At 34.3% G+C, this 16,691-nt stretch overlaps 1 protein-coding gene across 1 annotated transcript in view; it reads right to left on the bottom strand.

Annotated features, from left to right (window-relative positions):
* Positions 1-16,691, bottom strand: part of GRIK2 (glutamate ionotropic receptor kainate type subunit 2) — a 626,277-nt gene that overhangs the window by 338,336 nt on the left and 271,250 nt on the right. The window contains exons 5-7 of the mRNA XM_047761628.1: positions 9,586-9,767; positions 3,510-3,563; positions 562-735 (exon numbers count right to left, since the gene is read on the bottom strand). Coding sequence (XP_047617584.1) covers positions 562-735; positions 3,510-3,563; positions 9,586-9,767 — 410 coding nt within the window. The remainder of the gene's footprint in view (positions 1-561; positions 736-3,509; positions 3,564-9,585; positions 9,768-16,691) is intronic.

The following is a 16,691-nucleotide window of genomic DNA, read 5'->3' as shown; positions in this document are numbered from 1 at the left end:
ACAGCAACGCAGGATCCGAGATACATCTGTGACCTACACACTAGCTTAAGGAAATGTCGGATCCCCAACCCACTGAGCAAGGCCAGGGATTGAACCCTCATCCTCATGGATACTAGTTGGATTTGTTTCTGCTGAGCCACAGAGGCAACTCCAAGAAAATAATTGTGTGATATAAATTGTCTATATGACATCAGGTATCAGAAACTACCATGATGAAGAATAATCATGTATCAGTGGTTAAGGTCAGAAGGATAACTTTTAGGTTGCTATCTTCTTTTCTACCTTTAATTCACCCTTTTTGTGGTACTGATAACTTTTATAGAAATCTCTACATTGTAGCATTCTAAGGATAGTTGTAATGTCTTGAGATACTTGGATAAAAGTAAATTTGCAATATAAAATTTATTTAGAAAATTGTGAATAGAATTATTTGCAATAGTAGTTCTGGTATCATCCCTTTAACATTACACAACTAAACCAAAGTTTGGATCTAGAGGACTTAATAATTTATGTAATTTTACTTAGAAATACACAAACTGATCTTTAAGTGGGTGTTCATACCGTCATAAATCCATCCAGCAAACCTGAATCGGGTTTCGGTGGTGCCTGTAGCCGTTCCATGGACCACTTTTCAATGATGGAGGAGACTTGTGTATTTTCTGTATTTAATATTCTGAACCCTGTCATATTAACACCACTATATCGGTAGGGCTCTACATCAAGAGCGAAGAGATCCTAAAAGATAAATTTCTTTGTGTTAGTACCAAGAGAAAATAGTCACAGGCAAGCTAATTGAAACAGTCATGTAGTCTTGCTTTCTTTAGAATAGTTAGCATCTCTGTGTCTCAAATGATGTTAAACATCACACATTGCCAAGATTCAAATATATTATCCTCATGCTTTGCCAATGTAAATATATACATTCTATATAAACATATGTGTGTGTGTGTGTGTGTGTGTACAAAAAATTCAAATTCCACCAATGGAACAACAAGCTTTTCTACAACCTACCTTTGAGGTTTGCATAAGCTTTCTTCTATCTTAGGAATAGCTTGCCCCTGAGATTTTATGCATTACTGTTTTACATTTAACTGACTCTAGGTGCTTTTCCATGTTTGGCTTCTTTGACTGGTTATTGCCATTTTTTTTGTTGTTGTTGTTTCACTTTGCATTTTTTTTTAAAGAAACAGATCATGAAAGAGTTAATAAGACTGGCGCTATTGGTTATGGAGCTCTTGCAGTTCTTTTCTCTTATACTCTTCCAGTAACTTCACCATAAGGAACCCTTTAGATTTTGGTTGCCTTTGCCACTCTGAGACAGTGAATGCTCTGGCTTTCTCCTTTGGTTTTCCCAGGAAAGAGTAAGCCAAAGCTGTCAGGGAAGCCAGAGATCAGTATGAGAACATGGCAGCATGTGGGACTTTTCCCCTCTTTTGAGTTGGCATTAGCTAATCCTCAGCTCTTACAGACAACACTGGGAACCGCTGAGAACCAGGAAGAGATCAATGCCATAGGCCCTGGGTACAGCTTGCCTGGACTCATACAGCAACACAGACTAGATAATAGGAATAAAATTTAGTGGAGAGAAGCTGCCATTGGCCTGAGCTCTGCTCTGTGAAAAATATAATAGACCTTTAGGTTTTCTGTTTTGAACATTTGTAATCTAGCCAAGCAGAGAGACAGATATACACAGACATGTCAGTCTGTCTGTCTGTCTATCTATCTATCTATCTACTCTAATGTATTACAATCTATGCTAAGGGGCAAAAGAGTAGAAGTGATAAGTACAAGGAGTTTGAAGCAAGACAGATGATTCTAGACTTTTATAGTTAGGAAAAACTCCATTGGTTAGATGGGATCTGAGCTGCCACTAAAAGAATGGTCAGGCTTTTGATAGGCAAAAGACAAAATGAGACAGAAATGTTAGCAGAGACACAACATTTTGAAGATATAAAACCTGCTCAGGAGACTGATCCAGATCAGTTTGGCTATAAAAGAGAACTCATGAAGGAGAACAGCAGCAAAAGAAAACAGGAAAGAAAGTTAGGTTAGACTCAAACTAAAAAAGGCCTTCAATAACAGGCTAATGAGTTCTATATATCCTCAACTAAGTATGTTTTGTTTTCCTTATTAAGAGATACTTTTGATTTCCCTAAAATCTTATAATTATGGTAGAATTGAGTTGCAATAGTATTGAAACATAATTTGCTGATAGATAAAGGCTTCTACTCACTCTCTACTGCCCATCACTACATTTCTTAGAGGCTGCAAACCTGGCGGGAGGTGATATAGAGATACAGCAGAGTGAATCTTAGTATTTACCGGGAAAATACAACCCATAGCATGAAACACCTCTATTGGAGATAAGCTGTTTTTACAAAAAGCTATTGTGATCAACTAAATATTAGTAATTTAATCTGATAACTTCAAGGCTCCTAAAAACTAGGAGATCAACTGAAAAACTTTCGAGTTAAGAAAGAGAGAGCACTGGTTAGACCTGTCAGTGTGGGAAAGGAGAAGATGCATGCTAGAGACAATACAGAGGAGAAATCAATAGGATTGTGTTGGGGCTACCAGAGTCAGAGACAAAGGAAGTTTTGAAGGAGGTCAGAAGATAACACATGAAGGTTTAAATACTTGAAATTATCTTAATGCCACAATTAGAAATGTTCTGCAATATATAATGATTTTGGAAATTACAGATGGAACTTTAGACCTCATTTGAACAAAGGTAATGATCGAAGTTCTAAATACATACCAGTTTTGAAGAAAATAATTGAAGAGGAGAAAAGAAAATAAGATACAAGCCCAAACTTGCAGATACGCTCATATTGGGGGGATGGGCAGGAAAGAACTAGCGACAGAACTAGTGACTAGTGGAAGGAAAACTAGGATAATATACTGGAAAAGAAATAGAGCAAAGGGAAATAGGTTTGATAAAAGGATTAAAGTCAGATTTTCATGCATATTAAGGAGAAACTATGTAATGAGCATGTAAAGACAAAAGATAAAGGTAACATTCAATGTGCTAATTGCAAATTAAATCACGTTTATTTAAAAGATCCAACTTATGCAAAAATAGAATAGAAAATTTAATCTACTAAAGGAGCAGCTTCAATAAACCTCATTTTCCTTAAGTCAATAGAGCTGAGATAACAACATAAGAATTTGTGCTTGTCTAAAACATTGATTTCTCAGCACTCTAATTTTAAAATCCATTATGCTCTGAAAGTCCTCTAAAGCAACATAAAAACAAGTTATAATATTTCAAATTGATATCTGAAATGATCTGAAAGGATATTATTTCAAAATCATCAGCTTCCCCCCAAGAATCATTAGTTCTCTGTGATAATTCCCCTTGGGTTTTATTAAAATAAAATAAATTATAACTATAGAAGTGCCAGTCGTTATACTACTTCTTAAAACCCACTTGAAAACCTATTTTTCATTCTGAAATTCATTATAATAAAACTCAGAGCATTATCTTTATGTTTTAATAAATTACTTACCAGTGTGGTAAAGATATAATGATAGTATTCTGTCATCATGCCCATAGCTAATGCCTAAGAAGTAAAAAATAAAAATATCAATATTGAAGGTTTACATTATATGAAATACATTATGTCAATAAGATAAGTGAGAACAAAATAGTAGGTGGTAATCAGCCTATAATATTCAGTTTACATTCAAATTGGGTCAAACTAAATCTTTTCTCCTTAGTTAAAGAAAGAAGATCAGTGATTACTGAAGGAATTTACAAAACAATTAATTATCTTGATAGAAAAGCTATCAGTTGAATGTTTGCAATTGTAAAGCTTATGGTTTTACATATTAAAGGATGCATTAAATTTGAAACAAAAACCTGAAATTAGGACATCTTAGTTCATTATATTTGTAATGTCCCCACTACAAACACCATAATAAGGAACACCATTTTAATTATGTTGAACAGTGATACTCAATTAGGAAGAGTGCTGCAAAGTACAATGTCAACTGAATTTTTTATATTTTAGCATTTTAGAGATGTTTTCTTAGTATTAATGAAGCAAATGTAAATCACTGCTATACAAATGTAAATTATTTTATATTAATAGACCAATTGACAATTATTATGTTTTTTTGCACACTTCTATAGTCCTCATCAATTTTAAACTTTTTGGTCTTAAAACAAGGACTTTTGGACTAGAACTTCCAGTCATAAGAAGTGTGAATTTCCTTTCTGAAAATAGAGAATGCTTTAGAAATAGCTATTTGATAATGAACAGTTGTTGGTGATGATAATTGAAAAATGATGCATTTTTGCTGGGAATAAAGAGCTCTATAAGAAACAAGTATTCTCAGGTGTATCTAATACTCACCCACAAACCACTCAAATTGGTTTACTAAGTAGCTGCCCCAACTACATCTTGTGTATTCCATGCTCATAGGTAGGTATAACCAATTAGCTAGAATAAAATATGTATTTCCACAACATTAGCTGCTCAGTTAAGACAAAAGATGTTTGTGAAAATTGGGGGACATATAAAATGTATTCTTTAAAAAGGGAGAAACATTTGTTAATGAAAGGGGCATCAAAGAATTGAGCAGAGGAAAGGAATTTAGGAAGTATGATATTGTGACATAATAAGAAATATGTATTTGGTCTTCATCCTCATTTCTAGCACATAGCTCCAGATACCCTTGGAATTTCCTGAACAAGAAAACCATTGGGAGCATCTTTTGTTATGATATTTGGTCTTTTCAGTTCCTGAAATTGCTTCAGAGCTTGTTATTTTTAACAAGTCACTTTCAAATACAACTGAGTTTAGGGGAAATGTGGTGACTTTAGGAAATCCCCAAAGATGTGGCAGAGGCTGGTTGCCAGGGGAAACCATCCTTGTGATTAGAAGGTTGTACCTTTCACTTCTATGCCCTGACCTCCTGGGAAAGACTTCAATCACCTATGGCCAATAATTTAATCAGTCATGCCTATGAAGTGAAGCCTCCATATAAACCCAAAAAGAGAGGATTTGGAAAGCTTCCAGGCTCGTGAACATGTAGAGATGTGAGGAGGGTGGCATGCTCAGAGAGGTCATGGAAGCTCCCTGCCCTTTCCCCATATCTTGCCTAATGCATTTCTTCCATCTGGCTGTTACTGAGTTATATCCTTTCATACCAAACTGATAATCTAGTAAGTAAAATCTTTCTCTCAGCTGCCCTAGCAAATCAACTGAATCTAAAAGGGGGTATGGTAATCTCCAATGTATAGTCAGTGGGTCAGAAGCACAAGTGAGAACTTGGATGTGCAATGGGCATCTGAAATGGGGGTTGGGTGGGGAATATGTCTTGTAAGACTAAGCCTCAACCTGTAAAATCTGATGGTATCTCCAGACAGTGTCAGAATTGATTAGCTGGTATTAGAGCTTTGCTTAAGGTGTGGGGAGCCCTCCCCTGCTCCCAAGTTCCCAAAACACACACACAGTTTAATAGGATGCAAAACCCTTAGGAACCAAATAAAATTTCCTGAATGGATTAAAATTATATGAGCCAATAAACTCTGAGGAAGTTTGCATCTTAAGAGAAATAGAAATTTTCTCCAATTAAATAAAAAATGTATAAGAAAATCTTTGTAGAAGATGTTCATTGTTCCTCATGAATATATATTAAAGGTTTCCCAACTTCAGAACTACTCAATGACAGCTGAGCATTACCCTTGTCAATACTTTTTTACTTTATCAACTCAATAGGCATAGAAATAAAGATAGCAAAATTGTGATTTAGACGTATAACTATATATAACACTGAAATAATGGCTAAAAATGTTAGGTACTATTCTAAGCACACTGCACATTTTAATCAGTTTAAGCCTCATTAAAAATCCTTTGTGGTTTCTCCTATTATTATACTTATTTTACAGACATAATAAGAATAAACAGGTTAGCCAACAAAATTGAGACAGTGAGTAAAGATGAACTCCAAGTCTCCAACTCTTAGACTCTGAACATAAAACATAATCTATGTTTTTTATAAAGTGGCACATTTTATATTCTCAAAGATCTAGATCAATTGCAGAATTTATACATTTGAAAATTTCTGCCTGTTTCCTCCTTGATAATTTGACAACTTGGGAATCTCAGGCCAATACTGGAAACTGTGTTTTGGAGGTGAGGGTGGTGGAAGAGCAGTTTGCACACACAGGCCACAGGCTTCTTCTTCATCACCTCATAAAGAAATTTCATAAGGGATAACTGAGGACCTTATGTGCCTTTCATTGACCTCCCTTCAGCCTTTGATTCTGAAAACAGGAGTCAATTATGGACAACAAACTATGATCTAAGCAGAAGAGGTTAGTTATTTTTGACTGAGTACCTACACTCTAACATTTAGCAATAGTGCAAAGCTGGGATGCACTTTGAGAGGTTAGTTAAAAATTCCCAATGGGATTTTAAAAAGAACTTGTTCTGGGCCTTCTTTTTTTAAAAAGTTTATTTATTTTTTGTTTTTTGGCCACACCCATGACATGCAGAAGTTCCAGGGCCAGGGACTGAACCTGCGCCACAGCAGGGATGCAAGCTGTTATAGTGACAACGCTGGATCCTTAACATGTTGCACCACAAGTGAACTCAGAGGACCTTCTTTTAATTACAGCATTTATGTTTTTCTACTACTATTTTTGAATGAACTGTATGCATATTTCAAACAATATTAAAAAGAATAGTTACTATCTTATCACTCTTATAAATGAGTGGCCACTGTAGAAAATTGCTCATGCCATGTCATTCCTCCTAGAAATACCACAGATTAATTTTTCCAAAATCAAAATATTGTTAGAATTTCCTAACATTTAATGAATCTAGTGTTAAAAATGCCATATGACAAATTGACACATGCAGTTATCCAGGCATATAATTTGCAACCAGTTTATCCTTCAGGTTATATCTGAAAGTTACACTGTTTAAGGTTAACAATTGGAGGGGTGCAATTGATACATATTTCTTTTTCTTTTTTTTTTTTTTTGTCTTTTTCCCTTTTCTAGGGCCGCTCCCTCGGCACATGGAGATTCTCAGGCTAGGGGTTTAATCGGAGCTGTAGCCACCGGCCTACGCCAGAGCCACAGCAACACGGGATCCGAGCCACATCTGCAACCTACACCACAGCTCACGGCAACGCCAGATCTTTAACCCACTGAGCAAGGCCAGGGATCGAACCCTCAACCTCATGGTTCCTAGTCAGATTCGTTAACCACTGCCCCACGATGGGAGATACATGTTTCTTAAAATTTAATTAAATTTTACTTCTTCCTGCTGTAGGAGTTTATCTGCATCTGCTTTTGTGTAATACAATGTCCTTGTGAGATTTTACTGCACAGCATCTTGGCCCTGCCATAGACGCTTCTCTTTGACAAATCTGGGTAGAGGTGGAATCTTTTGCTATTCAGGCATGTACACCAATGAGTGCCCTCGATCTGTCTCAAAGGAAATCTAGCCAGCCTCAAGCTCCATTCACTTTCAAAGCTTTCAGACAGGAAAACTTCAAATTCAGGATTGCTCCATATCTAGTAAGAGCTCAGTTAGTTTAAATAAAACAAAAGTCTAAACTGATAAATCCATCCCTTTTTCTGGATACTCCTAGTATTTGTTCTTGGATCAAGCTGGACAAGCTGAAAGCCCTTTTATGCTTGCTCTTCAACTTCTATAACCATTTCTTTGGCTTTCCATCATTAGCCAATGTTGAGGGGTCTCAGAAACATTTCATAAATCATAAAATAGAGTTCCTATTAAGTGTACTGCTGCATTTATAAAAAAAATAATATATTTTATTCTTAAATTGGCTTCTAGACTGAGATCCAAATAGAAAACAAATACTCTCTAGGACAAAGTAAATTTAAAAAGGAAAAAAAAAAAATAGCACCATATGTGTGGTCTGCCAGTGTTACAGGATCTTTGCATTCTGTGTAATAATGGCACTCTGACATCATCTTAACTTTCACATTCTCATTTTACCTTTATTTTGATTTTTTTTCTACTAATCTTGTTAAAATTATATACATCTTTCCTTTGCATATATTTTAAATACTATTTTAATCCTGTTTCCTTTTTGCAAACAACAGGTTACACACCAGAAAAGAAAATGGACATACCAACTAGAAGACAGACTGGAAATTCTATTAGTAAAGGTGATGGAGGCTCTCACCTTTCAGATGCTCTTACCTCCAAAATAAGTTGGAGACAGTTACTCTAGAGACAAGATAACTGATCATATACATATTTTTGGAAGCACACCAAAACCCCACTTTTTGTCACTGACAAATAGTGTGGTGCTACTCACTCCAGGCACAAAGGAGAGGTATCGTTCCCAAGTCTGTGCATTGTAAATGTGATCAAGAATAGTTTGTTTCATTAAATGAAAAACAAATCCCTACCCTAGACTCCAGTGCTTATTTTACTGCATCATTTTATTTGGGGGGAAAAAAAAGCCAAACAACATCAACCACCCTTATATTCTTTATTACTCAAATATAACGCTAGAGCAATTTTCCAAATCCAATTAAATATTTTACTATATAGTGAAACCAACATTCATACTGGAAGATTGAACAAACATCTGCTTAATAAACAAACCATGTTATTACAAGCACTTATTGTTGGTAGTTATATTTTATGGGATATAATTTGACATCTAAATCTGCATAACTCTCTAGTAGAGATATTTTATGCTACATTTTAGAGGTTTCAAGACAGTTGGCTAATCTTCAGTCAGTCAGGGTGTATAAAAGAGCTTAAAAAACAAAGCCCAAAGACTTGTGTTCAAATTCAGGCTCTACTAACATAGTAAGTACAGCCTTGTACTAGCTATTTAACCCCCTACATAAGTTCCCTCCTATGTAAGATGTGAGCTAATAATAATTGTTTTTCAGTGTGCTATTAACTCTGAATAGTGTTGAAGTAATATTAAGAGGTGTTACTGCTCTGAATTGGTTTCATTTCTCCTTAGGTAGGCAATGCTTTATTCTGGAATAAATATTTCTTTAGATCACTAGGAGGGACATAAATCCCCCTGCCGTTTCCTTGCTAATGGACATGGGTCAAGTTACTTAATCTTTCAGAGACTGAATTTCTTTGCAAAGTGGAGATTGTCTCTGCATCATTTGGTTATGGGGATGACTAAATATGATCAAATGTATACGGCATCTCACAGTACATGCCAGATAAAGAATAATTTTTTCTCACCAGTGGATTTTAATGGTTTAGCTGCTCAATTGTTGATTCTAAGTTTATTCCCACATTTCAGCACAAAACAGAAGTATCTATTGCATTAATCAATATACACATTAACAAACAGCATTGCAGCCATTTAAAAGTAACCTCAGAACTTCAAACAATTTGCTTTGAGGATCATCAATATTTATATTACTTTTCTTTTAAGATGATTAATTAAAAGCCCTTGTCAGACTTTTTATCAGAAAATTACATCAAGGTGACTTCATTAGCTTTTTTTGTTTACTGTGTAACAATAACACTTTGATTTAAAAAAAAAACAAAAACAAAACATACTTCAAATGCGAGTTGAATAAATAAAGAATTTAAATAATTTAGAGATTATTACCTGTTTCAAAATGCCTGCTGCCATTTCATGGCTACAGTCAAAGATGACATGGAATTCCTTGCCTCTTTTCATTTCTTTTAGTAAGGGTTTTGCATCCTTTGTATCAGCAGGCAGTTGACGGATCTTAAGTCGAAGATTGTATCTTGATGGAGCTTTGATGAGCTCCTGCAAGCGAATAAGACCTTTAATGAAAAAGAAAAAAAAAATGCAGAATATTAGAGGAAAAAACAGAATGGGTCACAGAATCACAAAACATACTACAATAGCTGATTTTGTTGGCTATGTATATGTGGATTTCATGGTATGACCATTGCAACTCCTACTTCAGTACTCCCAATCTCCAGTTATTTTTGTTAAAATAACTTCTCAAATTCTTAAGGTGTTTCTCAAAGTATGAAAGACAAACATGACTAAAAGTTAAGGTAAATAATATAAATACATAAAAGAATATAGAGTAATAGTCTCCCTCCCTACCCTAATTCTACTCTCAGTGTGTTGCCTTAATGGCTTCAAATACTGTACCTCCATATACTTCCTATGCATTTGCAAATATATACACAGAGATTTTCTCATTTTATATCAATAGATATTTTGTGACAATGTCTTACAGATCATTGTAAGTCAGTGATTACTTTTCTAGTTTGTCTAGTTAAGTAAGTACTGTTTTTTAGTGGACATAACTTATATAATTATTCTCCATTATTGTAAACTGGTTACTTCTTTTTGGTTTTGTTTACAGATAAAGGTCTAGTAATGTGATGTGTATGTAAGAATGAAATAACTTTTCTTAATAAAATAGACTCCAAATAGCCTGAATCAAAATTAAATGAAAAAATAAAAATTTCCTGGGAGTTCCCATTGTGGCACAGAGGAAACAAATCTGATGAGTATCCATGAGGATCCAGGTTCAATCCCTGGCCTTGCTCAGTGGGTGAGGCATCTGGTGTTGCAGTGAGCTGTGGTGTAGGTCAGCAGCTCAGCTCTGATGTGACCCCTAACCTGGGAACTTCCAAATAACACAGGTGCGGCCCTAAAAAAGAAAAAAAAAATTTTTAATTTAAAAATAAAAATTTCCTTTGTATTGTTTTCTTTCATTTCATTTTGTATTTCTTCAAAAATAAATAGCTACAGAAATTATTATTAAAACAAACATTGCAACATGGCTAAACCTAGAGATTATTGTACTAAGTCAAATAAATCAGACAGAGAAAGACAAATATTACAGGATATCACTTCTATGTGGGATCTAAAAAATGATATAAATGAACTTATTTACAAAGCAGAATAGACTTACAGACATAGAAAACAAACATATGGCTACCAAAGGGGAAAGGGGGCATGGTAAATTAGGAGTCTGGGATTAAAATGTATACACTACTATATTAAATAGACAACCAACAAGGACCTACTGTATAACAAAGGGAACTATACTTAGTATCTTATAATAAATAGGTTAGAATGAAAAAGAGTCTTAAAAAAGAACAGACATACATATGTCTAACTGAATCACTTTGCTGTACACAGGAAACTAACACAACATTGTAAATAAACTATATTTCAATAAAATTTTTCCAAAAATACTGTTTGAAAAAAACAAAAGCAAATCTTTTCCTAGAAAAGTAGCTCCATCATACATGTTTCAAAAAGACATCAAATTAATAGACTTCATTAGGTCACAGAATTGTTATGTGTTTTTAAATGACCCTTCATAGATATTATTTTATTTGGAAATGGGAATTAAAAAATCTTACTATGACTAAAAATATACTATGCATTAAAATAACATATGAGATCTAAAGAAGAAAATATAACTAGGAATTTTTTCACTCAGTTTTTAAATAAATAATAGATTCTCTTATACACATAATGCTATATACACTTTAATATCCTGCAACATAGTTAATAAAATAACATGACTAATTTTTAGTATTTTCATCCTTGAAATATACAACTTAAAAAAAAATGTAAATTCATGAACATACCTAGTATCTTTTGCTTTTAAAATATCGTCCCATAAAATTTACTTCAGTGTAGGTTATTTTAGAATTTTGCTATTTAAAATTCTACAAATAATATTTGCATAAGTTACATAGTATAATACTATAATTTCATTTTGTTTTACAAATTTAAATATTTACTAGTTATAGTAAAATAAATATTAGATAATTAATTGATATCAAATGTACCCATTAGACATATTACAATTCAGTCTAGGAAGTTATGTTCATAATGAGCATGGCCATTAACACTAAGCTGTACAAAGGTGAAATCAAATATTTGAATTTATAACACCTGCTTGATTGTAGTAAAGTTTAACAGTGGGCTTATAAGATCCTCTAAAATCTGTATAAAAAGCCATATATTTCTTTGCACATGGTAATACTCTACAACTAAATTAGAATACATTTTTAAAGGATAGTAACATTGTTTAACTACTTTTTATAAATAAACCAGAGTATGATTGCTGTATGGCAGTGGCCCCCAAACTCTGGAAGGTATGAAATTAATCTGTGAAGCTAGTTACAATCTAAACAGCCAAATCAGAATCCTCAGGGCTCATGCCTGTGTCTTTTTAACTATCTTCTAAAGTGATGTTCTTGGTCATCAGAGTGTGGTCAATTTCCAAAGTTACGTCTGGTTTCAGATAAGCTTCCCTTTGAACAATTTGGCATAGCAGTATTAGAAGATAATAACTATTTTATATCAACTAGTAGCATAAGACAATAAAACAATTAATTTAAAGAATGATTTCCAACTTCATCACCAAGAGTGAGTTAAAAAAATGTAAATACAACTGACTGTGGGAATAAGACAGGGAAAAAAAAAGACATTTACCCATGTATCAAACAAATGTTTATTAAAAGTTTACTATAGGTTAAGTATTGTTCTAGACATTGGGGATAAAATGAAATATAAGTAAACAAATTTCCTGTCCACACCATGATAAAAAATATATAGGGGGACAAGGTTATTAAGCAATCGATTAACTATAAATGAAAAGTGGCAATTAGTATTTTTGTGGGGAAAGTACAGACTGTTGAGGAAGCATATAACAAGATCACCAAACTCAGAATGGGAGTGTTGAGGGAAATTATCCCAAAAGAGGTGATATCTAAGTTAATAACTAAATAAAAAGAAAGAGTGGAAGGAGGGGATTGAAGAAAAAATGGATTTTTATACTGTCATGGAGGTGAGAGAGCATGGGCAAAGCATCTTGAGAAGTTAAGAGTGCTGGCAAGTGTCATTTGAGAAGAGGGGAGGGGACTGCTTAGGATGCCCTTGTAAATTACTTTAGCGTTGAAGCCTTAACTAAAGTGTGGTGGAAAATGTCCACTTGGAATCCATATTTCAAAAGAATCACTTAATTTCAGGATGGAACACACATCAGAAGAGCTAAAATGGGAGGAAGGAAGAGTTGGAAGACAGTTGAAATGCAGGTTAGGAAATGGTAAGATGTGTGTTCAGATCAAGGGAGTAAGGAAAAAAAGAAGTGAAGAGGCTAGAAATTTTTGAGAATGATATGTTCTTGGGGTGGGCTGAGTCAGGGAAGTTTCTTAGATTTCTGGCTTGGGCATCTGTAGGGAAAGATGTGTTCTTCCTGAGTGGGCAAGTCAGTTGAGGGTGCAAAATGAGGGGAGTTATCAGCCATGTCAAGAGCTGCTAGTAGACAAAGAAATAATAACATTTTGGGGAAAATGTTTATTAAATTTAACCATAAGATCATTGCTGATACAGGCAAGAAGTTTCAATAGGGTAAATGGGGGTTGATTGTCGTGCCATTCGTAGAAGTGGAAGGGAGGTAAAAAAATGGATCACCCCCAAATCATCTCCATGTATTTCCATAATATAGCTTAGTATCCATTTTAATCATATTTAATACCTTTATAGGAAAATACTAGCCCCTCCCTAACTCATCATCAGACTTGAACTCAGTAACAGATCACAGGACACTAGTTTCCATGTCTATTAAATGAGTCTTATCTAGACTAGTAGTATTCAAAATATAGTCTACAGACCCCTTTATCCTTTCAGGAGTGTCCTTAAGGACAAATTATTTTCCTATAATGATAAGATGTTATGTGGCTTTTTGGTTTTCATTCTGTCACACATGTGCAGTGGAGAGTTCTAGAGATTACAAGATATGGATGATGTCACAGCAGGTTGAAGGAGAAAGGAGATATGAAAATCCAACTGCCTCCCATTAAAGAGGGTTATCAGAATGTAAAACAATGTCACTCTTTTCATTATTATTTTGTTTTGAAAAATATAGGTATTTTTCATTAAAATATGATGTTGGAGGAGTTCCTGCTGTGGCACAGTGAATTAAGGATCCGGCATTGTCTCTGTAGAGGTACAGGTTTGATAACCGGCCCATTATAGAGAGTTAAGGGTCCAGTGTTGGTGCAGCTATTGGGTAAGTTGCACTTGTGGCTCGGATTTGATCCCTGGCCTGGGAACTTCCATATGCTGTGAGTGATGCCAAAAAAACCCAAAAATAAAAATAAAAAATTATATATTTATATATATATATAATTGATGTGTGAATAGATTTGTTATTGCAATTAATGAATTAACAAGTATTTTTAAATGTTACAATTTTATTATTAATGTGGTAAATGTTTATAAATATATTACAAATGCTTTTGAAGATCCTCAGTAATTACTAAGAATGTTAAGACGTACTAAAACCAAAATATCTAAGAATCACTAAATTGTATTATTTCTAAACTTTTCTCAGCTCTAAATTTCTATTATTCTCATAAAATTATTTATATACATGCAGACTGATCTAACATTAACCTCAGATGGATAAAGAAAAGAAAGCTAGCCTTGTCTTACCTCATGAGATTTTGAGCTAGTCAAATATAAATTTAGGGGATTTTGTTTATCTTGGTAGCAATAGCCTGGGTGTTGAGTGTGAGCCTTAGTTTCTATGTGCTTTTTTATGCAAGACATCATGTCTCAGCTTTTTTTTTTTTTTTTTCCGCTTTCCTCTCCTCTATAGCAGGGTAAAACCATCTATGTATTAGTGTGTAAAGGACCAACAAAGGAACTGGCATATATTAGGCTCTGAATAAGTAGCAGTTTTCATTGTTATTATTTTGGCTAAGAAGGAAAGAATCATTTTTTAATGTGCTATTTACTAAATCTGTTCTTGGAAGTTACCTTGACACTGATTTAGGTTAAAAACCTAACAACATCAAAATTTGAAACAAAGTGTTGAAATTAACTCATTAACAAAGAAAAAGTTCTAATATAGTTAGGGATTAGCTCTATAGTTTTGAATTGAAAAGGTTCAACTAACTTAAAAATAGAAATTTTTAGAAGTATAAAAATCCAAAACCAGCATTTGTGGAGTTCACCCTAAGTATAAATATTGCCAAGTATTTCTTGAATGTCTAAAGAACTCATGTAGATAGTCCACTGAGCCATCGGGTACAATAAAATGTTTGCTTATTCTCTTCACACATATACATCCCTGCTGGCATTAATGTAACAGATTTCAGTTTGCCAGCTTCCCTGAGGAATAATATCGAAGGGCTGAAAAAAAAACAAAAAAAAACAAAAACTGTTGCTAGTAGGAACTGCCATCTCCTACCTGAGATTTTGAGAGAAATGTCTTCATACATTCATTCATCCAACATATATTTACTGCTACTATGTATGAGACATTATTTCACGGATAAATATAATGATTGGAATAATAGTATTTATTCAGTCTTTCACTTCATGAGATGCAGTTTGACTTTTACATTTTTTTTACACTAAAGTTGTTTATATAGTGCTTTTCACATTCAGTTTCTGGAGTAAAAATGGTTCAGCATTTCAATCATTAGAGTGGAGAACTCTAGAGAGCTGTTTGAATACTGAAAGTAGCATCATGATTTTTAAATTCTGGCTTTCCATCATGTCCTGCACCAGGGGCTTAGAATCCTCTCTTGGCTTCTAAGTCTTTATTGCTCTGTCCAGGGATATTGTTTCTCTTTTATCCATATTTGCATTCTCAATCCTTTGCTTCTCTTTTATCCATATTTGCATTCTCAATCCTTTGCCTTCCCTATTCAGACATTTAGATATAAACCCCTGTTTGAATTTTGTTATTTATAACACCTTGAAAGAATAAGAGGGTTGACAAAGTGGGAGAGGCATTCAAGATGTCCAAAGAGGAGTTCCCATCGTGGATCAGCAGAAATGAACCTGATTAGGATCCATGAGGATGCAAGTTTGATCCCTGGCCTCACTCAGTGGGTTAAGGATCTGGCGTTGCCGTGGAGCTGTGGTGTAGGTCGCAGACGCGGCTTGGATATGGTGCTGCTGGGGCTGTGGTGTAGGCCGGCAGCTGTAGCTCTGATTCGACCCCTAGCCTGGGAACCTCCATATGCCATGGGTGCGGCCTTTAAAAAAAAAAAAAAAAAGGGTGTCCACAGAGTGGACGTTTACCTACCTATTTAATATGAGTTATTGGTCACATCCCTGTAATTTAGTGTATGTGGATGGGGTTTTATCCAAAGGAAAAGGGGGTTAAACCTAGGAATGTCTTGTAATTACAATACTAGCTATGCATTTTCTGCTGTGGATCTCTATCAATATTCCTACCTCCCCCAGTGATCCTCTGCAACTTACCACGTTCTAAAAATGTCAATATCAGAGAGCATTACTCTATTCCATCCATCCTATACAAGTAAATATGAGTATTTTATAAAATGAAAGTGTTTTCCCCCCTCTTTAGGAGAGAAGTAAGCCTCTCAAAATAAGTAAATATTGACATATGGTCCTCTCCTATGGTCATTTGGTCAAAATTAGATAAATAAAAAGGCAAAAATCTCTTTTGTTGAAAATGTGGTTAATACAAATAACTTCCAAACAATAATTTCCAGAAACATAGTTTACTCTAACAAATTTGGCACCTGGTTATGTCATTTAATGAAAGAGTAGAATTAAATGCCTTAATACAGTCTTTTAATTAAAAGGCCTTCTTTTCCCTAATGTAATTAGTTGATGTAATGACAATAAAAAAAGAAACAATCTGCACAGATGGGTTCCTGAAAATCTTCTAACAAAGAAGAGCACCACATTGCAATTATCCCTTTATTTTGGTGGATGAG

The sequence above is a fragment of the Phacochoerus africanus genome, chromosome 2 (genome assembly GCF_016906955.1).
Source record: "Phacochoerus africanus isolate WHEZ1 chromosome 2, ROS_Pafr_v1, whole genome shotgun sequence".
Lineage (NCBI taxonomy): Eukaryota > Metazoa > Chordata > Mammalia > Artiodactyla > Suidae > Phacochoerus > Phacochoerus africanus.
This window is presented reverse-complemented; position numbering and strand designations above follow the sequence as displayed.